Source organism: Puccinia triticina, chromosome 12A, assembly GCF_026914185.1.
Source record: "Puccinia triticina chromosome 12A, complete sequence".
Taxonomy (NCBI): Eukaryota; Fungi; Basidiomycota; class Pucciniomycetes; order Pucciniales; family Pucciniaceae; genus Puccinia; species Puccinia triticina.
The window spans coordinates 1,514,896-1,542,587 of NC_070569.1; the positions used below are offsets into that span (position 1 = coordinate 1,514,896).

Here is a 27,692-nt window from a genome sequence, read left to right on the forward strand (position 1 = left end):
GCCTGACACCTTGAAGACATTTATTCCGTATTGACCCTGAACAGTTGGGTTGATGTTTGCTCCGAGTGACGTAAAAGAAACGGCATTATTGTACATACGGATCAAAGATCGGAAACGCTTTGATTCTATTGTAATAATCTGTGTCAATGAAACATTGACAATTGAAGAAATAGACCCCTCACCTTCGTCGTTCCGAACAAGTAGGCTACACAAAAATTCAGGGTATTGGCGAGCGGATGTATGTACGAAAGGAATCGTCACCTTATTTTTCTGGCAACACATCGTGTAGAATGCCTTTGGTTTTCCGCGGTCGACGATCACGGCTTCCGCATCCCAATGAAGCGCGGAGCAGCCAAGACATTTCTTGTTGCATGGCCCAAGGTGATGGGGAACACTGTAAGATGAAACGTGACGTAAAGATTCCTCCCAATCTGGAGAAGTGCTGTTCGTCACCCTTCCCTTCGTCTCAATCATCTTGCGGCGGTTTGATTGATTGGAAGAGTGGGGGACGTGGCCACAGATGCAATATTGACGACGGGCGCGCGCTCAGTATTGGAGGCTATAGTGCAAACTGTATAGGTTAAGGTTCCATACATTGAGGGGCGAACAGTCACAGCACATGAGCTTTTTTATTCAAACAAATTTGGAGATGATGAGACTTAAGTGATCACGCTAGCAATACGTGTTACGGGTAAGGAATTTACGCCCCTAAATTTTTGATTTATAATGTCCTTGATAACTGGACCGACTGCGGATTGACCGGATTCGTGTGTCAAGTTCGATGTCTGACGAACAAATCAAATGGGTTGAGATGCGTTAGCCTGAGGATTGAGCGAGTTTTATGACAGCTGACATCACAGCTAACTTCTGACTGACAACCTTGGTCTCACTTGTCAGCCACCGCACCAGTTTGTCCTTAGGTCCGTGTAGACAAAGGCGTGAGGTGCCTTCGGCGGAGACGTCAAGTTGGAGGTTATTGTGAGTGTTTGATTGCTGGGTTTAATCTTTGTCAGCAGGGTGCTGTGGGTACTGGTTGATGAAGCTGGGTCGTGTAATCAAAAACCGTTGAAGCTGATGGGAGTTGACGGTTGGGCGTGGGCTTGCGCAGTGCTGCAAGGTCTGGGATTTGCCGGGCAAAGCGTAGACAAAGTTACTTGGCTCAGTGGCGCCAAGACGGGGATATGACTTCGGCTGAGAGACTGGGTTAAAGCTTATCTCACCTATCCTTCAATTTAGTATTTGGAATCAATTAGCTCGTGAGTGTTGTGCGTTGCCTTAGTAAATTAGTGATTAAGGCGGATGAGCACACTCAAATCTTGCCGGCATTGATAGTTAGATAGCTCGGCGATTCATGCCAATGCCATGGTAGGCCGGTCCTAAAGTGTTAAGGGTTACATTAGTGATTGTTCCTCTGCCCACCGAGATGAAGGTAGTTTAAACACGAATTGTTATGCTTGCGCCAATTGACTGATTTAAGCAAAGACCTACAGGACCGGGCAATTCAAACGAGCTTGGGCGGTTAGACACTAAGTGTCCGGGCGTACTTAGATTCATGCAATCTTGGTTAGGATCGTGGTCCATTCAAGCTAGCGTATGGTTTGTCGAGAAGTTGTCTCGCCAGCGGAAAAAACGTATGCTAACATAATCAAGTGGTCTAACACGGGTCTAGCATTGCGTTTTGATTTCTTAGAACAAACTGCCTTTCGTTGGCATTGATGGCCGTTTAATTTAAAGAAACTCGGCTACTGATCTCGTATTCTGGCTCGGGCGGTATCCGTATGGGGATTGGGCGCGAGTCTTGTTTGATGTTAAGACAACAGCTACCAGCTTAAAACAAGTTCACGGTCTACATAATGAATTGTTGATCGCCGGCATAGACTTAAGTGCTTAGCGTACTGCGCATGTCAACGCTTTTTGCTGACAGCCCCGGGTTTGGGCCTGGAGGCGCATACATTCAGGCAACGGAGAAGTTTAACTTGGCCAGAGCGCGGATTGCAATTTCCCATGTAGGATGGATACAGTTCATGAATTATTTACAAGAATTTTAAATGGAGGCATGTTGTTGGTAAATTTGTTGTGATTAGTACAATCATTGTACAAAAGGTGGATCAAATTGGAAGGGGCTAAGTGGGTGTTCGGTCGCGAGAAATGGAAATGAAAACAGGCGGTTAAGATTGGCAAAGCAGAATGTTAGGCCCACTTTGCGCGTAATCGAAGATACATTGTGGAAAGCTGAAAAGTTAAGATGATGGCCCGCCGCCGGCGGGCGTCCAATGGTATAGTACGAGCATTCGACGGTACGGGCTTAACATTTCTTGAGGTTTTTGGCGGCTTCTTGGAGGACGGCTTTTCTTGGGCGTCCCCGCTTGGATTTCGCGGGAGGGGGCGGAGATGGTTCATCATCGGTATCGTCCAACAAATCGTCTTCAGCCTCGTCTTCCTCGTCGAGGTCGGAATACTCATCTGCTTTCTCTTTGCCCTTGCCTGATAATGGGGTGACAGGGATGGGCGCCGTGTTTCTTGCGGTGCGGGGCGTCACCTTAGTGTTCGGTAACTCTGTTGGTGGTTTGATAGGTTTGGAGGTTGACGCCGATGGTGAGGCGGTCAATTTCTTGGGGCTGAACTTCGTTCTGAGTCCTTGCTTCAGTCCAGGAAAACACAGTTTGTTCAAGAGGGATTGACAATTGGACAGCACCTCCCGTGGGCGTGTTGTTGATTCCAAAGCCCGCGGTTTTACCGATCTGATGGCCGTTGGTGACACTGACGTGGTGAACCTGCAAGGGAATGAGTAAAAGGGCTGATTGTTGTGTTGACGGAGCACTTACAACGACGACGGCGGTGTCTAACTCCATGTCAAAGTCAACAAGGCGTCCATAAATGTTTACCTCGCGTCCAACAACGTAAAGCGTATGAGTCTTGATGAGGTTCTTTGTTCCGGGGACTATATACTTGATGTTGAATTTTTTTATGCATCGAGCCTCCAGGCCGGGTGTCAGCATTGTGAATTGAATGAAGGTCAAACAACTCACTTCGGCGTCCCAGTTGGAGTGAGCCACAGTAACTTCGAGTGATATAGCTGTGTCGGCTGACTCGGCAACAACTTCTTGTCGGTGAGTGATCATCCCGAGGCCAGTGACGACGGTCTTGTTGACAAAGTCTGGTTGGTCTTCCCCAACGAATCCGACTCGGGTTACAACGTTGTGTGAATACGTCAACAACGGGGCTGACCCGTCATTCATTGCTATCATTTTACCAGAAATTGAATAAATGGAACCAGTCTCAAGTACGTTATTGAGTGCGGTATTGGTTGACAATTCGACTTGAAAGTTCTCCCTCTTATCGTTCCCGACGCCGCCGCATTGGAAAAAGCTAGGAGTTTTGACGAAACCGTATTGATTTGCACGTACGGATTCCGCGGTGGACTATGGGTTTTGTAAGGTGAAATCAGCTAGGGTCTTGCGAGGGGGAGATGGTATGGCTCACACTAGATAAGGGTTGGAAGTGCGAGGAGAACGTCGCAGGGTGATTCGGGGCTCTCAACGAAGTCATATTTTAAGTTTGGATTTATTCAGTCGGTCTAAGGCAAGTGTTGAGTTAGGATGATGTTTGTGCTAACGGGTGGTTGGGCTGAGTTGGGTTGGACGGGATGATCAGGGGCTCAGATGATTTGGTGGTGTTGGGCTTAGGCTCGACGGTGAAGGTGAAAAAATTGGAAAAGGGGTGGTCTGGCACTTGAATTGTGTTGCTTGTGGGAAGTGAAGGTAATGGAGACGGCGCGAGGGGATGATATTTATATGTGGGTTAGCATGGGGGTAGTCGTTAGGTGGTCGGCCTATGAGCGCGATGGCATGATGGCCTGGGATGGTTGTGGCTGCTTCAATTGAAATGTCTCATTTGTGAAAGTGGAGGAAGGGTTTGAATTGGCTGGGCTAGGCGGGTCGTTGGTGGCAGTAGGGTAGGACTGGATGAAACGACTAAGGGCTCAGTGCAGGGCGGGTCGAGTGAATCAGTGGGCGAGAGGCTTAGTCTGACAGTGGGCTTGGCGGTTTCAGGGTCGAATACAGCTGATAATCAACGGTTTAGTGGGTAGGAGCTGGTCAAGCCTATTGCTGGTTTCGATGGTTAGGACCGGTGGGAATCAGGGCCGTTGGCGAGGTTGAATTGGAATTTACCAATTGTGAGAATGGAAGATGTGGTTGTATGTGCTTGGTTAGGCTGGTCATTGATGCCTGTATGATAGGACTGGATGATACAGTTCAGGGTTCGGTGCAGGACGGGTCGACAGGTTGATTGCCGGGAGGGTTAGTCTGACGATGGGTTTGGCGGTTGTAGAGACTTCAGAGTGGAAATTCAAGGCTTTTAGGCGGTAGGGCGCTGGTTAAGCCCGTTGCCGGTTTCAATGGTTCAGACCAATGGGAATCAGGGCGGTTGGCGAGGCGTAGCGAGGGGAGTAGCGAGGCGGAGTGCGATTTTTGGGTGTAATCATTCAGTTTGGGAACTGGTTTCGGGTTGCCGTGGTGGGGGGTGCAGGGTTTGATGTTTCGTCGACGTGCGGTCAGGGGGGTGATTGTTCGAGCAGGAGGAGGCGGGTTGCAACGGTTGCGGCATGGGGATGGAATGGCGTTGTGATTGTGGGCAACATGTTGGGTCCGAGGCAGCTGGGTGCACTATATAAGGAGAGCCGGGACAGGACTTGCTTCCCCAGACGACTTGAAGGCTGTGTTTTCCAGCTGAAGGGTCGTCTCACCCCCGTCCGCTGTAGCATTTGCGCAGTCCGGCGGGGGATATTCGGGGGCTCCCCTGTGCTTTCAGGCTGGGAGTCCTCTTCCCAACGCTTTTTAACCCTGCTAGACAGGGATGGGCGTTGGGCCACGGTGGGTCAGCTTGCTGCGCTGGGTGGCTGGGTGCGGCATTTTTGGGAGTGGGATTATTAGATTTGTGTTTTTTTTTTTTTTTGTAATTTGTCTATTTGTATGGTGATTGCGGCTTGTGCGGTCAATGTTTTGTAAAGAGGGGAACCTCTGACATTTTTTTTTGTATTTTGGCAAAATGTAGGGGGAACCCTTGAATTTTTTTTCTATAAACCTGAGACTTTAATATACTTGGATTCTGTTGGATTGAGTCTGTTAGACAGCAAGAAAATCCAATTTTTTGTTTCAAGAATCCAGATTTTTGTTTCAAGCACAGCATTGCCTTAAAGCTCCAAAACAATATATTTGAAATTCTCAACTATATGTACAGGCAAGATATTACATCTGAGAAAAACTTGACGGATTTTTATGACAACAAGGATACCATAATGATTGCTGCTAACTGTATGTATTCAAGATATAAATTCAAGCAAGATGACCTTCAAGATTTAACAGGGTATGAAATACGTCAAAAAGATTTGCCAGGAATATATGATTTATCTCATTTCCAGATATTTTTTGAAGGTGAGATAGATCAAATTTATGTCTTGTTTCCAAGTTTAAATCCAGTAAAACTTGCTGACTTTCATTCCCAAAAACAATTTTTAATCAAATCACAAAAAGTTCTTGAGGGAAGGAGTCTCAGATACTTAAAATTTCAATACATCAAGGCACTTTTAAGAGACAAATTTACCAGTCTTCTCTGGATATATATATCATGGCATGGATTAGTTGAAACTGATGTGATATTTGAAAGGTTGGAAGAATTGAAATCAATATCAGAACCATCTTCTTTGAATGAGCACCCAAACTTCATTCAAATAATAGAACACATCCAAGACTTGATCAATATATTCCATTACAATGGGGACACTGTTTTGGATCAAAAAATAAGAGTTTCTGCTTCTCATTTTCTTGGATTTATGGAAGAGAACTATTGCACTGATGCTCTTGAACTTGATAAAGGACCATCATTCAAGGAGAAATTAGCTTTGATTTCATCAAGCATTCAGTTGCTTGATGGGCTGGAAAATATAATCAAGTACTTGGATGACAGATTCTATGAAGCCACACATGGTTATAGATATTTTGCAGTTGAAAAGAAAGTAGAGAAGATCAAAGAATACTGCGGTGAAGCTGTGATGGTTTCAAATTATCTCCAGCATCTTACTTCCAAAAACAAGGAACTTTTCTTGCAGACTGATTTGGGGATGAAAAACTATTCTCAGATTGATCAAGTTAAAGCAATTATCAAGACACTTGAGAACAATATAATCCGGTACAATGATGAGATTAAAAGTAAAATAGAAGAAGACAAGCTGTCAGAACCTTTCCTGCAGCTTTTTCTTTCTACTATCTACAACAATTCCCATTCTGACACTAGTTCCAGCAAATTATGAATCTTTCAAAGTAGAGAGTTTCTTTTTCTATTCTAATTAGACGTTGTAAAATATTCTTATAGGGGGGCTAAACTGGTCTATACTCATTCCTTTTTTACTGAAATTCCTACTCCTCAGAAATGCCATCAAGCATGTTGGAGCTTGAGCTATTTTCAGGCTGGTCTCCTTTCCTGACATATCAAGTTCTGTTTCCAGCCATTTCACACAAGCAACTCATTTTTGTCTACCATCTGAGCCCACTATGAGGATTGAAAACAAATTGCTACCTGTGATACAAATCATATTTTGCTTAAATATATACAACTGCTTGGACAAGATTGTCCAATACATTAGACTCCAAAAGCTGTCAGACAGAGAATGCTCACCCAGTTCTGCAATCCAGAACCAGCACATTGCAGAGCTCATCAGAAAAATGATATCTGGCACCTTCTCACCCTAGATGAGAAAGCACAAGCTTGCCATTAACCGGGAAAAATGGTAGTCCAATGCACAAAGATCAGAATGTGAAGTAAATCTGTGTAGCAGGAATAGTGCGGGGAGATCAATGGGTGGATGCTAATCTGCACGATGTGGTAGACGGAAAAGTGAAAAATCAAAAGTTTTTCCTTATACATATATTGACTCACCCTAGGCCTCAAGATACCACCAAATGGACCTCAGAAATGGATTCTACAGCCAATTTTACCCCTAGTCACCACTGGAAGCGTCACTGGAACCCCGCTGGATTGGAAGTTACACCCTCATGGACACGGCCAGCCCCAGTCATCAACCTGTCACAACCCTCAAGTCACCTTTCCCAGCTGCATGCAGTCTTCTGACCCCATTTCTGCACTCCTTGCATTAGTCTGACACCACTCATGCACCCCTTGCATGAAGTACCCCTGTATTTGACATTTCCCCGTTTTGTTTATGCACTCCTTGCATTAGTATGACATCATCTTTCATTTCTCACCCCACTTTCTGCCTGTATTTAGTATCTTCTGACACCACTTGTACGCAGCCCACCAGCTAAAATCTCTCATCCAGGGTCCCCCTTGTAGCTAAAATCCCTCACATTTGTCTATATAAGGAGCTCTCTCCCCCCCAGTTGTTTTTCCCTCAGTTCAGTACCCACCAGTTATACAGATATCACCCATTAGCCAATATCATCACCCTTACACTTTTTCATAACATACCATATCAACCCTCTCATCTGCAATAACCACTGAGCTCACTCTCATATTCTCATACTCTCATATCACTGGTTGCATATCACGCACCTGTCACGAGTTACCCGGTTCTTGGTTCAACTCCCAACTGAGACATATACCCTTCTCAGTCTAGACATTCTTCTCAACTCTTTATACCACCCTCTTGAGGACCTGTGTTCAACCCCCACCGGAAACATCAAGTCAACTTTCACCCTTTCCATCATCATCAACCCTCACATCTTTCACATACCTGTCATCGAACAACTCCATCTGGAACTAGACCAGACCTATCACTTGATTAAAACTTGCCAAGCTTAGCTTGGTGGGTCTTGTTATCTGATAGTATAGAAGGGCAGAGTTTGCACCTCCATCATCCCCTTCTCCATTCAGCAAAAGGGTTTCATAACCACTTTTGAGTCTTACAACGAGATGGTGTTGAGGGACTGAATTTAACAGCTAACCAAAAATACATATAGTTCTACTCATAGTGTAGCAGGAATGCACCCGCCATTGCATTAAATCTATGTTGCCTTTTTGTTGTAGCTTTGAGTTATACAGTGTGGTGATTTATATAGGCAAGCGTGGTAGAATGTCCACGCGGGGATAGCGCGGGTGGGGAATGCACAAAGCCGCTCAGGCAGAGTGCATTCCGGTGACATAAGCACTGAGGATGAGGTCAGGAAAGCACGCTAGGAAAGCTTACGGAAAGTCACGCGCGGATTGGAATGCACGGATCGCGGATTGCGGATTGGGTATTTGGATTGGAGCGGAAAAGATAGGGCTGGACTGCGGCGGGACTACACACGTGAACTGGTAGCAGCGGCGCGTCAGCGGGTGAGCCATGACAGCCAGAGCGGGTTCCACCAGCGGGTGGAACCGGGGTGAAGGCGGTGGCAAGAGAACGGCTGACGGGGGCTAGACAGAGGATGGTGGGAGGACAAGCGCCGGAGAGGAGCGGAGTCTGGAAGAGTGACGAGCGGGATAGCGGGCGGAGCTGGAGGACTAGTGCGGGAAAGTGTCAGGTGTGCGGGATTGGGTGGGAACGGTGACATGCGTGGAGGAAAGGACGGGGGTGGCTCAGGGTTTTCTCTCTCTTTGGATCATCGGATTATCTTTATCCTATCAAATTATTACGGATTTTCACTCATCATTGTACTTACAACTACGGACGTGCAAGAGTTATTGGGAGATTATCTGTGTTCTTATTCTTATTGGAGAGTTACTGCGGATTATTGTGCTTACGAAGTGCGGAGCTTTATTCACTTGCGGATTATTACGCTATAGATCAGGCTCAGTAGAGGAGCGCTGAAGGCTAGCGGAAAGTAGCAGTGCGGAGCCAAGTTACCGACAATCACACAGCCCGGACATCAATATTCTTGAAGAAGGCAGTCAGCGGACATTCTTCACCAGCCAACCAGCTTTCTTTCTCACAACGGTATAGCGCCTTGCCGTTTCCATCTAGGATCATTCGCGCTGCCCATTAATTTCCAGTCTTGCTGGTCACCATTGCTAACATCCTACTGTGAAAATAAAAAAACAGCACATTTTTTCTTACTTTTCAGCTTCGTTCTCAACCATTGTTTTCCTTTCTGTGTCTATCTCTCCTTTTAACAATCCCCGGTCGCCAAATCAATACCAAACATTTTCCAATCTGGTGTGCTTGCTTGCATTAATTATAAAGAAATATCCCGAAATGAACTAAGGAGGTGCATACTTGGAGAGAGAGAGAATCCACTCGTACCAGCCCCTAAAGCAGACATGTCAATCAACCTCAGCTTCCCAACTGGGCCAATAATAATTTGCAACCGGCTCGCCAAAGTACCAGTCGTGCTGGGTGCCTCGAAGCCTGTCGTGCTGGGTGCCTCAAAGCCTGTTATGCTGGGTACCTCGAAGAACGGGACTACAGTCCATCTCGGCGTAGTCGAGCTCAGCCACACCACGGCCTGTCAAGTTCTGAATTTGAGTACAGAACTCTTCTGGAACTGTAAGTTTTCTTCTCAGCGAGTAAAGGCTGTGATGAAACCAGCCTCGCACCCAATCTAACATTGTATTTCTCATTCCGTTGAATACCGCAGCTATTGCTGGCAATGTTTCAGCCCACAACCCTGGCCTACAGCCCGGTGAGGCGCATACACAACCCAAACCCTGAGTTACTCAGCAAGAAGGGATAGCCGCTTCGGCGAGCACGTTACCTGCAAGTACAGAAGCCAAAGGATATATAAAGACCAGGTCTTGCCGCACATAACCTGACTTCATCCAACTATCTCACATTCACAGTTTTTCATAACAATCCACAATCCTCTGACCTTGACCGTGCGCATTATCAATTGCAATTGATCTTTTTCCATCTTCATAGTTTCCTTAAAAACATCTGCTTGTTATCACCTCATAATTACCTCTTAACACTCTTCCTCGTCTCCTTAATAAACTTGCCCTTTTGCTATCTCAACTCTTCTCTCAAGCGCTGTTTTTACTGCTTCTCCTTATCTCTTTCTTTAACCCATTGGCTTGCATCTCACTTAAATTCCTTTAACTATCATTACCCTTGCTCTTAGGTAAGATCCAACACCGTCACTTGTTTTTCTCAAAAGTCTAGCCACACAGCGTTGTTGAAATAAAAATTTGCTCTTAGTCCTTTGAATTCTCACAGATTTACAGTCTTGGCGCAACAAAACGGCATTCCTCAAACAAATCAAAAAGACAAATAAGAGCAAGGACAACCATGGCATCCACCAAAGAAGAACTTTCAACCCTTCCGATGCTTTCCGGCAGCAGTAATTATCCTATGTGGGCCCAACGTCTTACCACATACCTCGGACACAAGGAACTTCTTACTACGGTGAACACCGATCCTGGCGCAAATCCGACTCAGGCGGTCACCAAGAAGCTCAACGAATCAGCCTTCATCATTAGCTCCAGAATAGGTGATCGAATTTACCACGGCATTGTAACCCCGCAAAGAGCTTCTAATGGATTCGCCATATGGGCAAAGGTCAAACGGATGTATGGCTCAAACACCATTCATAACCGAACTCGAGCTGAGAACAAGTGGACAAATCTCTTCTTCAACGGCAATATTAATCAATTTCTCGATCTAGTTGAGCTCTGCCTTGCCGAATTTGCTGCGATTGGCAAAGTCAAAACCAAGAGCGACATCTGTGGATTCATAATCGCTAAAATATCAGTAAAGCGTCCCGGACTCACCGACCCGTTTCTCACAAACAAAGTTCTCCTTAATGACTCTGAAGCCTTAATCGAGAAGTTGCGAGATCTTGCTAACCACGAAGAACTCACTCACAAGAGTGATCAGAGTGAAAAGACTGCAGTAGCTCTCGCCAGCAGTTCTTGAATTTGCCCGCCTCCCAGGTGCAAGAAAACCCACAATCCTCTCGCCACTCACCCAGAATCGAAATGCTGGGCGCTGCACCCTTCTCAAAGACCCATTCGTGACCTTCCTGCCACTAGCCATGGAACAACTGCCCCCAATAGTCAACCCACTCAGCAGTCGTCATTGTGCGATACTCCGTCCTTTGCCAACTTAACAACAGCGCACTGTCTTCTCACCAAACCTAATCAACTGGCTCCGGTGCTTGATTTGGGTGCTTCGCACCATATGTTGAACGATCTAGCCTTCTTCACCAAAACCAAAGTAGTCAACATCCCCATAAGCACTGGCAAGGGATCTGACGACTTGACTGCCACTCGCGGAGGCATGGCTCAAATTCTTCAATCAACCGGCAAGATAGTCGTGCTAGCCAATGCGCTATACGTTCCTGGACTCACAAGGAATCTCATTTCCGTTGGGCAGCTCATAACAACAAGTATGAACATCCGCAAGGTAGCCAGCAACTATAAAGTGGTTATCAATGAATCTATCTACTTTTCCTGCAACTTAATAAACGGCATCTTTGAGTTCAACATCCCGATTGGCCCAGTTTCTGCGCTAGTTGCCGCCCTAGCCTCAACTACTCACTCCCGTCCAACCACTCCCTTTCAAACTTGGCACAAATCGACTGGGGCATGCCAGCATTGGAAGGATCCGGGTTGCCATTGACAATCCGTCACTGTCCTTGAATAGCGCATGTGACTCTTGCATGCTCGGAAAGACTTCAAAAGTTCCCTTCAAAGGAAGCTTTGACAAAACGCAAAATCCACTTGAAGTCATCCACGGCGATTTAGTTGGACCAATATCTCCGTCCACCAAATCAGGGGCACGTTACTTCCTAACCCTTGTCGGTCAACACACCGGCTTTATTAGTGTTACGCTCCTCAAAGATAATTCAAAGGCTTGCAAAGCCATTATTGAATTCAAGACATACTTCGAAAACCAGACAGGCCATCACATGAAAAAACTGATTACGGATGGAGGTGGCGAATTTGTCAACAAAAGTCTCTCCAATCAACTCAAGACAGCCGGTATTCATCACAACGTTGCTCCTCCGTCTACCCCACAGCACAATGGAGTTGCCGAGTGAGCCGACAAAACCATCATAAATATGGCTTGATGCATGATGATTCAATCCAAGCTAGCCAAGGAGTGGTGGGGGGAATCAGTCAAGACGGCCATGATGACGACAAACTGTCTCCCGTCATTAGGTTGCAGCAAAATCTCGCCAATCAAACAGCTTTTCAAGAAAGTTCCGAACCTCAAAGTCTTCAAGCCCTTTGGCTGCAAGACTTGGATGATCAAACCCAAACAGCTCAGGACTGGAAAATTTGACCCAGTGGCGTGGGAGGGAATCTTAATTGGCTACAGCAATGACTACTCCGCGTATCGAGTGGTTTGCATCACTGACAAAAAGGTCATTGAGAATCATCATGCCTACTTCGATGAATCCTCTTTTCCCACACTAAGCCTGCCTGAATGTAGAACCAATAAGTCACTCCCAAAAGCGTAATACTGTAGATTGAAATACACAAAGCATTTGGATTTTCTTGTGATAACTATGAGCACCCGGGGAAAAATAGGAGGAAAGCCGATGGGCTGAGCCAAGCGGGTGGAGTAAGGAGTGGTCTCAATTGTGGTGTGATGGGGGCAGGCAAGGATGGATGGGTCTCAACAGCACAGCTGCCTGGCTTTTAGACTGAAGATTCCTCCAGGGCGAGCAGGGAGTTGTGCTTTGGAATTTTTCTTGTTCTCATTTCGGTGGCATCAATGTGTAAGTATCAATGGCGCATCTCCCATCTTTGTTGCTGGGGTAACAATTATTGATTGCTCTTGCTTACTTGCTTCTAAGGCAACATCACAATTCATTATCGGTAGCTGATACATAAGGATTTGCATTTAATAAATAATTGAAAACAACCAAACCCCCAACGGCAGAACTACAAGCGCTTCTCAACAAAATATCGGACCAATTCACCTGATTTGCTTCCTTAAGTCCTTCTGCGGCAACATGTTCTCGACACTCCCAAGAATTTCCCAGCCATCCGTTCTGAGCTGCTTGAGATCCTCCACCGTACAGTTGGCCAAGCAGTCGTCCTTGTGATCCTTGTGAGTGAGAAGGCCCTCCGCCGTCTTAAGCCACTTGACTCCCGCTTCTTGCAACTGGCTAGTAAGTTTGTCGACTTCGTCACGCGGTAAACACTGCACCACAGAAATCCCGGGGAAGCTCACATATCTCGGTTTCGACGCCTTGGGGCACTTGTAGGTGATATGTGTGAGGATCCGTTCACACGAATCCTTGAAACCCCACATCCAATCCGGCGAAACTTGGGAAAGAACAAGACGTCAATTCTTGGCGACCTTGAGGATGTTGTTCGTTAGTTTCAGCGCGTTGAACAGCGAGGCCAGCAGGTTCAAAAGATGGTGTTTAATTTCATCTTCAGTGAGGTAGAGGTTGTTTGCTGGTAGCGGAGGCGGCATTGACGGACAGCCGTGTTGGTTAGTTAAGCCTCCAGCATCAAACCCCAAGAGACCCTTGTCGACCTCCGCTGGCTCATCGGCGTGGGTGGGATCTTCTCTCGGCTCGGCATGCGGAGGAAGCTGGGAAGCCAAAGCGCGGGTCATTGGCTTCCTTGGCTTCTTAACAGGCCTACCAACCGTAGTATCCTGGGCCTCTGATGCGATGAGCGACCTTGCAGAGAGTTCCTGTCTAATTGACCGGTCGAGTATCCAGTCTTTGGAGTGGATGGTCACGTCAGTCACCGCCGGCTCTATCGTCGGCTTGTCAACAAATTGAACAGCATTCTCGACTATCAGCATCTTGTATTCCTTTGAAAGGTAAAACATGTGCTTGCATCCGCTCCTGTAGCGGCAGAAGTACTCACACGTGCAGCTGTGAAGTTGCGCGAGGTTGTTGCTGGTGGCTGACTGGAAGCGAACCATGTATATTGCTCTAAGGGGGTCCCTAAACAAAGAAATCCAAAACTTCGAAGGAAGCATTGTTTTTATCGATGTGTTTGAATCTGAGCAGAAGTGAGAGAAAGTGAGCTTACATGAGTTGGAAACTCCATGATGAATATGCCAAGCAGCTCCAAAACAGCTGGTGTGTATCCATCTGCGCGAGCCTTCGCCAAGGCTTGGAACTTGTTCACCCGCTGGTATTTGATACCTTCAGCAACTTGCAGGTGTGTCATGAGGTAGGCAGGGTGCACTTGGTCGGTCAGGATCTGTACCACCTCATCGATTCGGGGTCGCAAGTCGTTGAGGTAGTGTGACTTTAAGACTTGGTGCCACGCTTCTACACAGTTGTTAGTGTGGATGCCCTGGTGAGGGGTCTGAAATACAGTGTGATGGGGGTAGAATGAGTGTATTAGTTAATTGTCAAATGGCTGTTAGTCGGCGGCATATATTCATCGTATACAACTGACCATGCAATATACCGTTGCCCAGTGAATGATGTTGTTGTACCACTGGGTACAAACATAATGGACGAAGGTAGGATTGACATCTGACCATTTGGCGAAAAATCTGTTCAACTTGATCACCGGATCGTTCTCCCCATATACCATGTCGCGAAATTCCTTCAGAGCTTCTTCTGCTTGTGCACCGACATAGAGTATCGCCCGTTTTTTGAACGCCCGGAAAACATGAAAGATGCACCAGTAGAATTTGGGTGCTAGCGAGCCAAGGTCTGAGTAGGCTGCTCTGACACCGTTCCGGATTGCAGGCGCACAATCACTCAATACCGCGCATGGTATGATGCCGGTTGACTTGCGAAGCCATTTCATGATTGCTTCAATAGGTTCCCTGCAAAACAGTACAAAACGGTGTTTAAAGCAAGACGGGTTAATTGATGGCTTTGATACTACGATGGGGTTATCATAGGGAGGGTACTTACGTGGCCTCTGACGCTGTGAAAGCCCAGCATATTGGTAGGCCCTTGCCAACAACGGGATCACGGATCATAATCGTATATAGACTGAACTTTTGGCCATCTGAAAGGCAGCTGTTGTCGGCCGTGTTGTACGTGCTGGTGACCATTATCATACCTTGTCCATACTTAAGGAGCTGCTCTCTTTGCCACGGAGATTGGAATGCAAAAACGAAGTCGCTTTTGTCTTCCGAGGTTGAAAGTAAGGTGTTCCAATCTTGATCCTTCAAATTTTTGTTCCACAGGTCTATTGACTTGAAAGAATCGGGATCACGCCGAGCCAACACGGCCACACGGGTGCGGATGAGATGGCGCACCCGATCATACTTGACATATTTGGCCTTGGGCTGGTTGTCGGTTCCAATGCACATCTAGATGGGGGTGAAGGAACAAACTGATTAGAACGAGTTCAGATACTGTAGATTTTATGCAAAAGGAGATCACTAACTCGGAATATATCTGAATTGTGCAGAAGAGCCTGAATTGCCGGCCAGCTCAGCCCTGATATCACCCGTTCCGTAAGCCAGTCATCAAGCATCTTCGGAATCCGATTGGCCTTGATTTCTTCGGTGGAAAAGGGGTCATGGTTGTGCTGCCATTTCCATTTGACGCGGAGTGAGTTGGTCGGAATATGATGGAAAATGGTGAAACCGGCCTTGCATCAACATTTGCGGGAAACAGCCCTCTGCTTTCGCGAATTCGGAGTTGCTGTGTGTGCTCCGCTGCGCGGGCATTTGAACGCCAGGCGGAAAAAGGCTTCGGCAGGGCGGCCCATTCGGCCAGAAGTTGGTTTGAGTGCCGGGTCATTGTTGTCGTACCGTTTTTTGTTCCAATAGACGGTGGTTTGCATAGCGGTGACAAAATCTTCTGCGTCAGCTCGAGTGTGACCTGGGATTGTAAACTTGTGTATGGGCTCGGGGAATGAAGGAGCAGCGGTGCCACCCCTGCGAATCATGCGTAGAGAATTGGGAGCTGAGTGTTGACGAGACTGGACCGGTACCATCTGAGTGAAGGGGAGAGGGACTACTTCATATATATCATCAACAAGGGGGTATGGGTCCGGTGCTGGATTGGAGTGGGAATGAACCTGGCTGATTTTTTGCTTTGTCATGATTGCTTGATAAGTGGAAGAGGGAGTTGCCGCAGGGGAAAAACGAAAAAGGTTGAAAGAGAGAGTGAAGAGCAAATCCCAACGGAGGAAGGGTGGGCAGATGGGTGGTACTGGCAGTGAAAGCTAAGGCCCCGTTTGGCAGCAGTGATGTTATGTAATAACTACTGCTTTTCTATAACCGGGCCTCACCGAGGCCCAAATCATATCACTCACGCGTTTGGCAGATTTGAGAAGTGATGAAGGTCATCACGACTTTTGTCATCACCGCTCATCATCCCCGCCATTTCCCACATAGTACCCCTGGGGGTGTATTTGGGATGATATCGGCACACTTACACAACACATCCCCAACCATACCCTCCCACCAGTATATTTGTTCCGGTACTCCCCTCGATGGCCGGTACAGACTTTGTACCGGCCATCGAACTTAGTCCACACTCCACTCCCATTGATTCCAACACACCTGCTCATCAAGAGAATATGCCCCCTGCAAGGTTGGATCTACCGACCATCCTCGTTAGCGACCAACTGTGTCGGCCATTATCGGGAGTGGATGATCCCTTGATGACCGATACAGTCATTCATCAAAGGGAGATGACCTCGTATTCCCTTTGGTGACCAATTCTATCATTCATCAAAGAGTCTACATGTATGTATATGTACTCCCTGATCTCGATGAACGATCAAGTTGGTCATTGAAACGACCTTGAACTCGCCTCGATGAGCATTTCTACCGGCCATCAAATACACAATCCAATGGCCGGCAAGTACCGGCCATGCAGCTTGTTATGTAGATCAAAGTAAATGACTCGAGTGTCTGCCAAACACTCAAGTTATGTAGAAATATATGAAATACACAAGTGATGTGTATCACATTAGGTAAGTGCATGTCATCACATGACATCACTGCTGCCAAACGGGGGCTAAATAATAAGGTTGGGGTGATGATAAGAGAGCGAGCTGAGAAAACAAAGAAAGATAACCAAGTTAACAACAAAGATAACCAAATTGAAGAGTAATGGTGCCTAAGTTGTGGCGAAGATAAATTCAGCAGATGAAAGGTTGAAATTGAATAGCCAAGATTGACCACGAAGCCGAGAGTAAGTAAAAATTTATGCAGGCCTGCCTGTGGTGAAACTATACGGTGAACTGAGAGATATGTAGACCACAGCGTACTTGCTGGGGGCTTACATATATATATTTTCTGGTGCAACAGCGCGGTACAAGGGAATCCACAACCTTGTTGTTTCAGACCGCATGGCCTAGCTTTGGAGGGGCAACCGGTGTTCCGAGGTATAGATGTGGGAGAAGATGTGCGAAAGCGTTGCTGATGGGCGGCCGATACAATAATCTGCGTTGGGATACGGGAGTCCCACCGTAGCAAGCACATAGGTAATATTTCTGCTTTTTTCAGGGACTTATTGCTTCTACATTCGCCTGCCGGAATCCTCTTTTCCCACACTAACAGCCATAAACCCCAGCCATGATTCGTTCAGCCATTCTCCTTTCGCCGAAATCATTTCATCACCAAATCTTCCCTTTGAAGAAGACATTCCAACTCCTCCCTCAGAAGAAGATCTCCATGAGATACCTCAATTGACCGATCATGACCGGGATGATCAGCTCATGGATATCGATGATGAACAACTTGCGCTTGACCAAACTGAGCCCAGAAATCCGTCAATCAGAAGACTCATCATCCACGGACCACGTCACCCAACACTAATCCAAGGTGATGTGGACAAATCAAGCATCCTCCATAAGCTCTCTTGGCAACAACAGTCAAACCTAAAAATCATCAACAAGCCATGAATCAGTGTTCCGTGCGGAATATCCTGTCAGGGTCACGGAATATCCGGTAAATACTCAGAATATCCGGTCAGTTTTTCGGATCAGGTTTCCCCCTCGATCGTGCCCGCCCAGGTCTCCAAAATCTGCTTCTTCGTCTCCGCATCCAACTGGACCATCATCCTTGGCAAGATCAAGAACCACATCGCCTGCTGGTCCGGCCCCGAAGAGTTCCCAGACTGCTCAGAGACCCGGCTGCTCGAGTTCTGCTCGCTGAACCGCCACCGCCTCAGCTCCATCCTCCGCGAGCTCTCCGCCCAGTTCGTCCATCTCAAGCGCGCCGCCCAATCCGACATCGCCCTCGCCCTCCGCCGCTCGGTCTGGAACTGGATCGAGACTTACCCCAACGAGTATGCCGCCCTTGTCCGCTCAAACGGCCGGCTCAAGGGCGCCCCCGATGTCCTCTTCGACGTCGCCCATGGCCTCTCCGAGAACGGCAAGAAGCGCGCCTACACCTGGCCCATGATGGCCATGCTCCTCGCCGTCTGTCCCGACATCGTCCTCAAGATCACCGTCGGCGACCACATCCGCCGCCCGCAAGGCCGCCTTCATCGACAGTCTGCGCAAGCATCTCAAAGCCGTCAAGATGACCGACGTCGCCACCACCTGCTGCGTCAACCTCTGCAAAGCCGCCACCTTCTCCCCCAAGACGACCGCCGAGGGCCCCGGACTGAGGCTTCTGGCCCTCGACCTTGTTGGCGACCTCAACTCGCGCCTGCTCAACCCCTCCAAGCCGTGCACCAACTCCGAAGGCGTCGTTGAGATCCCGCTTATGTCCGAGGCCCTCGCCGCGCTCTGCAAGCTCAACCGCCACTTTGTCGACACCACCCTGCTCGAGAAGTGTCTCTCCAGGAACAGCTTTGTGCCCTTCCAGATTGCCTTCATCAAGGCCTGCCACAAGCTCGCCAGCGACCCCGAGATCCCGCCCCGCTCCTCGTTCCCCTCCTCCTCCCCACACCCCCACCCAGAGGATCGGTTGTCGGAGGACGAGGACGACATGGCGAACTGGAACGTCAAGCTCAAAGAGCTCTACCCCGCCATCGCCTCCTCCCTGAGACACGTGTTCATGAAAGCAATGCTCAAGACCAACCAGTTCCACATCCTCATGCGCGCCAACTCCAAGCTCATCACCGGATGCGACGAGAGCGGACAGAAGACGGAGCTGGTCCGGGCGCTTCTCAACTGCGAACCCAGGACTCATATGACTCTGGCCTTCTTCGTGTCCCCCTCGGCCCGCCACCCCCACCACCAACACCAACAGCAACACACGGGCCGGTCTGCGCACGAGCTCAATTCGCGGCTCGCCTCGGGCCACGACATTGACCCGGACGACCTGGAGATGTTTGTGTATCTGACGACGCTGCTGCTGAACAACCGCAACCCGCGGCCGGTGCGCCAAGCGGTGATGACCGTCCTGCGGGCCTACCACCGGCCCTCCTCCTCGCCCAGACCGGGGGCCAAGCTGCTCCCGCTCGGGCTCAGACAGGCCCGCGCGATCGTCGGGATCGACGTGCTCAAAGCGCTCCTCAAGACCTGGGTCTTCCGTGAGGAAGAGCGCGAGGTGCTGCAGCTGCTCAAGGCGTATCTGGACCGGTTCAAGGAAGCGGTGGAGTGGAGCGAGCGGGGCCACAGCGTACGTTTGATGTCCCCTCTGCCCTTGCCGAAAGGAAGCTGCTGATCCGCGGGGCCGAGACAGCCGGGGTTCCCGTTCGCCAGCGAGTCCCACGCCCACGAATGGCTCGTCTTCGGCCACCTCCTCCGCCTCGCCGTCCGCTCGGCCTCTGCACCGTCGACCAATCCAACCTGGCCCTCCTCCTGCGCTGCTCCAAGGAGCTCATCAGCGTCTTCGAGAAGCACCCCCCCGTCCTGCGTCTCTGCGGCCTCGACGCAAGTCTGTCGGCCGCCCAGCTGTCGGCGACCTTGCAGGGCCTGCCAGACAACGGCAAGGGGCTCGGCGGTCAGCCCTCCCCCCCTCCCCTTCACAGGAAAAGCAACCCTGTGCTGACGTGTGTGCAGGTCGCGTGGCCCAGGCTAAGCGGGCCAAGCTCGTCATGCGCACCATCGCCTCCAACTCGCCCATCATCGATCCCCTCTGGGACAAGGCCCTCCGCCGCTGGAAGCTCCTCTCCTCCCTCGTCGGCCATCGCCCCTTCGAGGACTCCTCCGGCAACGCCGGCATGTACGACTGTGCCCCGGCCCTCGGCGCCATTTCTGGCGAAGGCGTCCTGGTCCGTCTCTTCTCTCTCTCTCACTCTGCTTGATACTCTCTCTTGTGGGCTCATTTGCTGGGATGCGAGATGCAGGAAAACACAAACGCCTGGATCAGCATCTCCGGCCTCCTCACCTCCATCGCCTCCCTCCACGACCCCTCGCATCCCAAACCCCGCCCGCCCCCGCTCAACCACTTCATCCCCCCGGACCTGCTCCACGACCGGTTCTATGCGCTGCCTGACCGGGCCCGGAACGTGGACCGGTACATCCAGGTGCGTCGTCTCCCTCCCCCTCCGCCCTACCCCCGAGACTGATGAGTGTGACGGATGTGTGGGGAGATCACAGGAGATGGTGGACCTGCTTGTCGCCGACGACCTGCGGATGCGCGAGGGCGTCAAAGACGCCCTGGGCACCGAGCTCCACACCGCCCTGTTCCCCATCCTGCTCAAACACCTCAAGTCCATCGTCGCCCACTTCTTCGAGCACAAGCGCGCCAAGCCGCAGAGCCCGTTCAGCCACTTCATCGAGCAGGCCATCTCGATGCTGCGCCTCTTCTTTGAGCGCATCGTCGAGCCCCTCGCCGAGCCCGTCGCCGAGATCCTCTGGGAGGTTGTCAAGCAGGGCGGCCATCTGCTGCCGGACCTCGTCAAGCCTGTGCGCCCCTCCGGCTTGGACAAGATCGTCGACGTGCGCTCTTCTCTTTTCCAATTTCTGTAGTGGTATAAGCCTGGCTGGGGTGTTGATGTGAGCCCATGTGTGCGCGATAGATGATCACAAGGCCCGACCTCACCCTCGCCCTCGCCATCTGCAAGGTCTGCGGATCTGCCGACTTCGAGGAAATGACGGAGGTCATGCTCAATATCTTCGACTATCGCAAAGGGGTCATCAAGTTCCTCAAGGCCTCCATCGAGCGAGAAGTTGCCGTCACAGGCAAGTCCAACCCTGTACTCGGGATCTCTGTATTCATGTGGCTGATGAGAATTGCATGCGCACAGACCACGAGTCGACAGTCTTCCGAGGGAACTTGTTCACCACCCGGCTCCTCACCATCTTCGCCCGGGCCCAGGGGTACGACTATCTGAGGAACATGCTGTCGAACCTGCTTGTGGGCCTGGCCAACAAGCCGTCGGAGTTCTCGGTGGACTTCAACCCGCATCGGGCGAGTGCGGACGACGACAAGGCGGCGCGGAACCTGGAGCAAGTGACGGAGGCGTTCCTGAACGTGATTGCGGTGTCGTGGAAGAAGCTGCCCTGTGCGATCCGCGAGATCTGCCACCGCATCGCCACCACCGTCCAGGAGAAATACCCCGAGAGCGTGTTCACGTCTATCGGCGGCTTCATTAACCCCACCATCGTCTCCCCCGAGGTCATCGACCTTGACCTCCCTAACGACACCCGCAAGATCCGCCGCAGCCTTGTCATGATCACCAAGGTCCCCCAGGCCCTCTCCAACAATATCCGCTTCTCCGCGCGCGAACCCGCTATGAAGCCCCTTAACCCCTTCATGGCCAATAACGTCTACCCAATGACCCGCTTCTTGAAGGACATCTCTGTAAGCATCCCTTTTCTTATTGGGGGAACCCGCGCAAGAAGAATGCTAATTTTTGGGGGGGATGGGAAGCAGTCAATCGACGAGCCCGGGATGATCGCGGAGGAAGCGACAGAGCTGCAAGACAAGCTAGCGCCGGTGCCCTTAGACGCGACGGACCGGTACGTGCTGCACCGGTTCCTGTACGAAAACCAGGAGAAGCTGGGGGCGGAGCTGAAGAGCCTGCGGCCAATGGAGTTCAAGCATTGGCACGACGGCAGCGAATGGCTGACGCCCACTCCGGGCCACGAGATCTGAGCCGAGGTTGTCCAGACCCTCCAGGACATTGCCCCCCCCCCCCCCCCCGCGAACGCCGACCCCGACCTCCCTCTCTCCCACCTCAACGGCCCCAAGTACCACGCCTTTCTGGCCAAGTACGAGCTCAATAGGCCGCCTGATCCGCGCATCTGGCAGGCCCTCTTCTTTGAGGCCCCCCGCTCTAGAGTATGCGCTTTTCTCCAAGCCGTCTACCCCGCCTTCGCTCACCCCTGTTTGTCGTTGTATAGCTGCAGACTATGCCCACGTTTGTCTTCCTCACCAGTCGGCTCAAAGCCGAGATGTGCGACCTCGAGTCGTTCTACCTCTACATCCTCCAAGTGAGTCCCCTCCCCCTGCCCTCCCGGTTTCTTGTCCTGGCTGAGATGGTGTGTATAGGCTGTGGACGCGATCGACGGGCCCTTTGCCCTGTTCCTCGACTGCACCGCGTTCACCTTTGCCAACAAGATCTCCCTGCCCTGGTTCCGCCAGCTCATCGACGCCTCGCCCGCCCTCCCTGCCCTCCATCTCGCCCAGGTCTGGGTCTACAACGCCAACGCTATCTTCCAACGATACATCCGCAAGCTCGGCGCTAGTCTGTCCCCCTCTCCTCTCCCCTCTTCCTCCCCGCAAATCCTGACCTGACTTTTGGTGTGTGTGCAGCGGAGAAGCAGGAGCGCAGATGGAGTAACCTCATCCGCGCTGTCATCACGCTCGACGAGCTCGCTATCTGTCTGCCCAACTACGAGCAGGTCCTCCCTGCAAGCTTGTGTAAGAGAATGCGCTCGTCCTGTTGTTCCCACGAAACATTCTGAGGGTGGCTTGGTTATACAGGGAACATGTTCCATGATAAGCGGGTTGTCATCAGCCATGTCACCCATCTCCAACAGTACCAGATGCAGATACCTGTCGTCCTGCACATCGGCTCCAAGACCCTGCTCATCCAATCCGTGAGCACCCCCCTTCCCCCGCCCTCCGTTAATGCTGGCGCTGAAGTGGGGTTCCGTGTTTAGTCTAAACGACTGGAGCTGCTGGCGGACGCCAAGTGCACGCTCAACAACGTGATCAGACTCAAGGATATCCAGGAGATGCAGCGCTTACCGCCCTCCAACGTCCATCTTGATCTCGGCTTCATCATCAAACAGTACGGATCCAACGTCACCATGAAGTTTGTCAGCGTCAACACTGACCGGATCGTTGAGGTAACCCCATCATCTGCCTTCATCCCCTGAACTCTTTCTCATCTGTGTGTCTCTCTTTCAGACATTGACAAACACGCAGACCAATCTGCCCCTGCAGCCTCACCCCCGCTACCTTCTATGGCTCTCTTCTCAATGGGGCCATCTTTAATTTGTGTAGCTTGGATTTGCTGATCAGGATGGCTGCACTCAGCTTTCTGCAAGGGCTGACGCGCGCCTTGCGGATTGACAAGATCGAGGACGTCATTCTGTTCCAAGGTATCTCCTTTTCTCTTTGCTCCCTGTGGCGGCTGAAGCTGACGATTGGTGTGCTAAAAGGGGGGTATATCCCGAGGCTAGGCTTGGCGTTCATCTCAAACATCAGCGACCACCTTGCCTGCGCCGTGCCCTCGGCCACCTTCCCCTTCCTCGACGAGTTCTTCATCACCCTGCCCACCGCCTTGGCCTACAAGGTCGCCGTCTACGCCCATGCCGTCAACTCCTGGCTCCAGAACCTCAGCAACTGTCTTGCCTGCCCCCGCAAAGAATTCAAGTATGCCCGCAACTGCGTCAAGAATATCTTGCGCCGCTTGATCGCACTCACCCTCAGACCCTGTAGCCGCCCCAGCCCTTCCTCAGCTTCCGGAAGCGTCCTCAAAACTCCCAGCCGCTGTCGAAGAGAACAATTTGTCTTCCCCGCCACTACCAAAGGCCGAGGACAACGCGCCAGACCCTGCGGCCCCCCCAGCCCTTCCTCAGCTTCCAGAACCTTTCTCGGAGCTCCCAGCCGCTGTTGAGGCTGCCCCGTCTTCCCCACCAATCCACAAGGCCAAGGACGACCCCTCAGATCTCCAAACTGCCATCGAGGAGGACGCCCCATCACCCCCGCCGGTCCCAAAGGCCAAGGAGGACGCCCTGTCACCTCTGCCAGTCCCAAAGACCAAGGACGACGCCTTCACAGAAACTGTGCCAGAAGCTTCATCGGAGCTCCCAACTGTTGTCAAGGAGGACACCCTGTCACCCCCGCCAGTCCCAAAGGCTGAGGACAACGCCCCAGACATTGCGGCCGCCCCAGCCCTTCCTCAGCTTTCAGAAGCAGCCTCAGAGCTCCCAACCGCCGTCAAGGAGGATGCCCCACTCCTAAATGCCGAGGACAACACATTGACAGAAACTGCAGCAGCCCTTCCTCAGCTCCCAGAAGCTTCATCGGAGCTCCTAACCACTGTTGAGGAGGATAATTAGTCTTCCCCGCGACTTCCAAAGGCCAAGGACAACGCCTCAGACTCTGCAACTGCCTGCCTTTGGGCGTAATGGAATCAGAAGCTGGTAACTCAATAAAAATACACACCCTGGTTCCTCAGCTCATCTATATCAATATTTTCCCTCCTCCGCATTCCCATACTCCCAGATTTGCCTGATTTCCCCGAGTTTGCGTCTTGCGCCAACCCTTTAGGATACCAATCATTGTCTGAAGTGAGTTATTCATCAGCCAAGTCAGGTGATTCATCCAGTTCACTCTTGGATGATAGTGAGGATGAGATATTCTAAGCCTAACACTGTTCAAATCATGTAAAACAAGTGGTTTCTAAATTTCCTCCACTTTGCCGCTGATTCTCTGGACTATTACAAGGTTGAAATGAAGTCTGAGGATGTGCTTGGTGAGCGTGAGATAGTGGCAATGAGCGTGAGATAGTGGCAATGAGCGTGAGAGAGGAGATGAGAGAGGGATCCCAGATCCGGAAAATGTCCGGATGTTCCAAATATTTACCAGATATTCCGTGACCCTGACAGGATATTCCGCACGGAATACTCAACCATGTTTGAAGTGAGGATTGTTGTTCCCGTAGTGGCCGTGAGATTGCACTGGTGAGTGAACAGCATCTGAATGCATGGCTTGGTTGCCGGATCAACTTCTCTGTGCGCCTCTTTTTTGCATCTCAGATGTCATCATCACCCTGGGCCCTGCAGCAGACGTCTGGATAATCCCAGCTTGAAGCCAAACATCTGGGTGGAATTTGTGGCCTAGCCGCCATTGGGGTCAGCCCGACCTTCTGAACTTTTTCTCCTCCCAACATCCACTCTGCAAACCTTTCCTGCAGGGGCAGATGGGGGGCAGCCGACGTTGGCACAGACGTCCGCCCGCCGTCTAACTGCACCCGTAGTGTAGCCATGTACAGGCTAGGATAAGAAAGTCCACAATGAATAGCAGACCCTCAACTCAAAACAGAAATACTACTCCCTATTAGGAAATTAGTATCCTTAATGAATGCAACTATTCACTACCAGAATAGTTATCCAAGCACAAAGTACGCAAACCCAAGGGATCTTGCTACAAATATTAAGAGATCCCCCAGATTTGGATAGCCTCAGATTACTAAGATTCAAAAATCCCCTTGCCTACCAAGCCCAAGCAATGACAACAACAGGTTGTGATTGGGTCTTTTATATCTTCCTCCCTTTCTCTTCCCATCCTCATCTCTTACTCAACATTTATTCATTGATCCCTTTTTCTCTCCAAACTTGTGCCCAATTCTAGTTACTAGTAGTTTGAGCCTTTATTAGTCCCTTGTTAGTTTACTACCTTCCTCAGGCAGCTCAATTTTGTTATTCAGAGGTAGTCACAGAAGAGACTACCCCTGACAGCTGATGCTTTGTCAGTTGCTTGATTGTTTTCCATTGATCTCCCGGGTTCTGTTTCAGAGCATCTATTGCTGTGTTGATTGTCTTGATTTTTGCCTCCACTTAGCTTGAGTTGGGTTTGAGCTGCATCTTGCCAATTTTGGTGATTTTTTTGGACCTTGTCTTTTGCTTGATGTGAATATGTATGCTTCTGTTTGTGGATATTCTTGGTGTCTTCTAATGTTTGCAATCTGACCGCAAATTCCTTCAGGTGTCTTTTAGTCAGTGTATTTATCAAGCCTGAGAATAACACTAAGTGTTTGTTTGACCTCAGTTTTCCAAGTGGCCTGGCAGTAAGGTTCCAATCCGGTGCCCTGGAGCCGGATATCACCCATCCCGCACCCTGACCCTGGTCTTATCCGGAATCTGGCCGGATTTTCCCGGATCTGAAAGCAAGGGGCATATCCCAAAAAAAGTGCCAATATGATTGGGTATGCCGGGGATTCCCCGGTAGACTTCCCGATTCATGCGGGTTTGATGGGTATTCCCCGGGAAAAGACCCTATTTTTGGGTGTTTTCTGAGGTTTACCCGCATAAATCTTGCTTGTGGAGCGCTTTTCACTATCCGGTGTGGTGGTCAGAATGGTAGTCAATCTTCAAGATCAACCCTCAAGGTCAACTTTCAATCCTCAAGATCAAGACTCAAGCTTCAAGGTCTAACTCTCAAGATTCTCTCAGATTCTCCTTCTTCCCTCTCTTCATTTTCATTTCCAACTCCTCCCCCTTCCATCTTTTCCCTTTTCTTGGTCCTAACACAGAATGTACTGTGGGTTTATTTGAGAATTGTGGTTTTCTTCTTTTTTTTTTCCCTTCTTTGTTATGCTTGCTTCTTCCTCATTTTCTTTTGATTGTTGGTCTCTTTGGTTCTGGATTTATTTCTGTTTCCTCTCCTTGTGTTGTTTCCTCTCTCCTTTTCTCTGTGCGAGGAGATGATGACATGCTTGTGACAGGCCTCCAAGAATCCAAGTTCCCGGCGAACTTGGAGGATAGGAGGCCATAGCACCTGTTCTGATCCAAGTCAGGAGTTATTGGAATCAAGATCTTTTCTCGAGTGAAGAGTCCCATCAAGAATCCCCAGAGTCCCTCCCAGAATCCACTTTCCCAACAAACCCAAAAACCGCCGCCAAGGATCCAAGCCCCGGCGAACTCTCAAAACCACTTCCCCAAAGCTATCAACTTGAATCCCCAATGACTCATCCGGACCATCTGTGAGGGCAGTCACTCGACACCTTTTCCCCTCCCAGCGCTGCCGCCGGCCTAGCACCGGCCGGAGCTCCACATTTGGTCCCCCGAGCCGGGATCAAACCAGCGACCTCAAGATTTACAGTCTTGTCTCACTTTAGGACAACAGGCGGTCAAACCTTGAGGATCTCAAGTCTCTAGTTCTTGTTTCAGGATCTCCAGCTTTGGTTCAGGACTTTTCTTTGCTTCCTCTTTCTAGATAAAACCTTGAAAATCCGGATTTTCGACCTTGAAAATCGCATTCTCAAACCTTAAATATCGGATCCCCCAGCTCCGCCGATCTCAATCCGCAAGCTTCCAGCCCTTTCCCAATACTTGGACGACTTTTCTGCCGTTCTCTGAGCCTCTGGAAGTCGTCAGAGTGCTGTCCTAGACCCCGCCGGCTCCGCTATTGAATCAGTGCGGACGATTGATTGTGTCTCTGTGTGGTTTTCTCTTCATCAGGCGCCAGGAGGGATTGATCAGATCCCTTGTTTGTTTTGATCCTTCTCTCTCTTCCTTTGCAATGGATCCCACAAATCTACTCGGCGGCACAGCAAGGCCAAGGGTCCCAACGGTTAAGATTAAGCCGCGGGACAAGCAGTTTGGTTTCGACGGATCCAACGTCGAACGCTTCCTGGATTTGTACGAGTTGACAGCGGATGTGGACGGAGCTTCTGAGCAGGATATGGCTTGGCAGATTCGTCTCTTCGTCACGGATGGAGAACTGCTAGATATTCTGGAGACACTGGATGGTTTTAGCCCGCCCGACTGGTCGAAATTGA

At 50.1% G+C, this 27,692-nt stretch overlaps 6 protein-coding genes across 6 annotated transcripts; 3 read left to right on the top strand and 3 right to left on the bottom strand.

The window, feature by feature from the left end:
- Nucleotides 1–659: 659 nt before the first annotated feature.
- Nucleotides 660–3,549, bottom strand: PtA15_12A153 (uncharacterized protein; the record flags this gene model as incomplete). Its single annotated transcript, XM_053161734.1, has 4 exons — nt 660–785; nt 877–993; nt 2,378–2,641; nt 3,484–3,549. 4 exons carry the CDS (start codon nt 3,547–3,549, stop codon nt 660–662), a joined length of 573 nt encoding a protein of 190 aa, XP_053025722.1.
- Nucleotides 3,550–3,832: 283 nt separating this feature from the next.
- PtA15_12A154 (uncharacterized protein) lies at nt 3,833–4,608 on the bottom strand (the record flags this gene model as incomplete). The annotated part of the gene is made up of 3 exons (XM_053161735.1): nt 3,833–3,974; nt 4,254–4,374; nt 4,500–4,608. The coding sequence occupies 3 exons, from the start codon at nt 4,606–4,608 to the stop codon at nt 3,833–3,835; spliced, it is 372 nt and encodes a 123-aa protein (XP_053025723.1).
- Nucleotides 4,609–13,231: 8,623 nt separating this feature from the next.
- PtA15_12A155 (uncharacterized protein) lies at nt 13,232–13,510 on the bottom strand (the record flags this gene model as incomplete). The annotated part of the gene is made up of 1 exon (XM_053161736.1): nt 13,232–13,510. One exon carries the CDS (start codon nt 13,508–13,510, stop codon nt 13,232–13,234), a length of 279 nt encoding a protein of 92 aa, XP_053025724.1.
- Nucleotides 13,511–17,238: 3,728 nt separating this feature from the next.
- On the top strand, nt 17,239–21,832 carry PtA15_12A156 (uncharacterized protein; the record flags this gene model as incomplete). The annotated part of the gene is made up of 11 exons (XM_053161737.1): nt 17,239–17,250; nt 17,851–18,039; nt 18,112–18,288; nt 18,317–18,994; nt 19,064–19,408; nt 19,606–19,732; nt 19,792–19,823; nt 20,584–20,673; nt 20,754–20,916; nt 20,982–21,538; nt 21,611–21,832. 11 exons carry the CDS (start codon nt 17,239–17,241, stop codon nt 21,830–21,832), a joined length of 2,592 nt encoding a protein of 863 aa, XP_053025725.1.
- A 257-nt stretch (nt 21,833–22,089) lies between these two features.
- PtA15_12A157 (uncharacterized protein) lies at nt 22,090–23,179 on the top strand (the record flags this gene model as incomplete). The annotated part of the gene is made up of 6 exons (XM_053161738.1): nt 22,090–22,170; nt 22,229–22,424; nt 22,493–22,600; nt 22,664–22,779; nt 22,843–23,031; nt 23,093–23,179. 6 exons carry the CDS (start codon nt 22,090–22,092, stop codon nt 23,177–23,179), a joined length of 777 nt encoding a protein of 258 aa, XP_053025726.1.
- Nucleotides 23,180–23,207: 28 nt separating this feature from the next.
- Nucleotides 23,208–24,249, top strand: PtA15_12A158 (uncharacterized protein; the record flags this gene model as incomplete). Its single annotated transcript, XM_053161739.1, has 3 exons — nt 23,208–23,286; nt 23,347–23,576; nt 23,647–24,249. 3 exons carry the CDS (start codon nt 23,208–23,210, stop codon nt 24,247–24,249), a joined length of 912 nt encoding a protein of 303 aa, XP_053025727.1.
- Nucleotides 24,250–27,692: the final 3,443 nt, after the last annotated feature.